At 62.5% G+C, this 208-nt stretch overlaps 1 protein-coding gene across 1 annotated transcript in view; it reads left to right on the top strand.

The window, feature by feature from the left end:
- LOC104624576 (SHC-transforming protein 2-like) overlaps positions 1 to 117 on the top strand; it is a gene marked incomplete at both ends in the record, with an annotated part of 2311 nt that extends 2194 nt beyond the window's left edge. The window contains one exon of the mRNA XM_010291976.1: positions 6 to 117. Within this exon, the coding sequence (XP_010290278.1) occupies positions 6 to 117 (112 nt within the window). The remainder of the gene's footprint in view (positions 1 to 5) is intronic.
- Positions 118 to 208: the final 91 nt, after the last annotated feature.

Below are 208 nucleotides of genomic sequence, written 5' to 3'. Positions count from 1 at the left end.
CGCAGGAGTGCGAGGAGCACATGTACGTGAACACGCAGAGTCTGGACGCCTGGGAACCGGAGGCAGTGGCTCGCGGGGTGCCAGAGGAGAGTCCCAAAAAGGACCTATTTGATATGAGTAAGCCACTGCATGGGGGGGTGTCTGGCACAGGACCTGCTGCAGAGGGGCCAAGCTGTGCTGGTGGGCTGCCCAGTTGCGTGCCACAGCC

The sequence above is a fragment of the Phaethon lepturus genome, unplaced genomic scaffold (genome assembly GCF_000687285.1).
Source record: "Phaethon lepturus isolate BGI_N335 unplaced genomic scaffold, ASM68728v1 scaffold43327, whole genome shotgun sequence".
Taxonomy (NCBI): Eukaryota; Metazoa; Chordata; class Aves; order Phaethontiformes; family Phaethontidae; genus Phaethon; species Phaethon lepturus.
The sequence above is the reverse complement of the archived record's forward strand: the minus strand, read 5'-3'. Positions and strand labels throughout refer to the sequence as shown.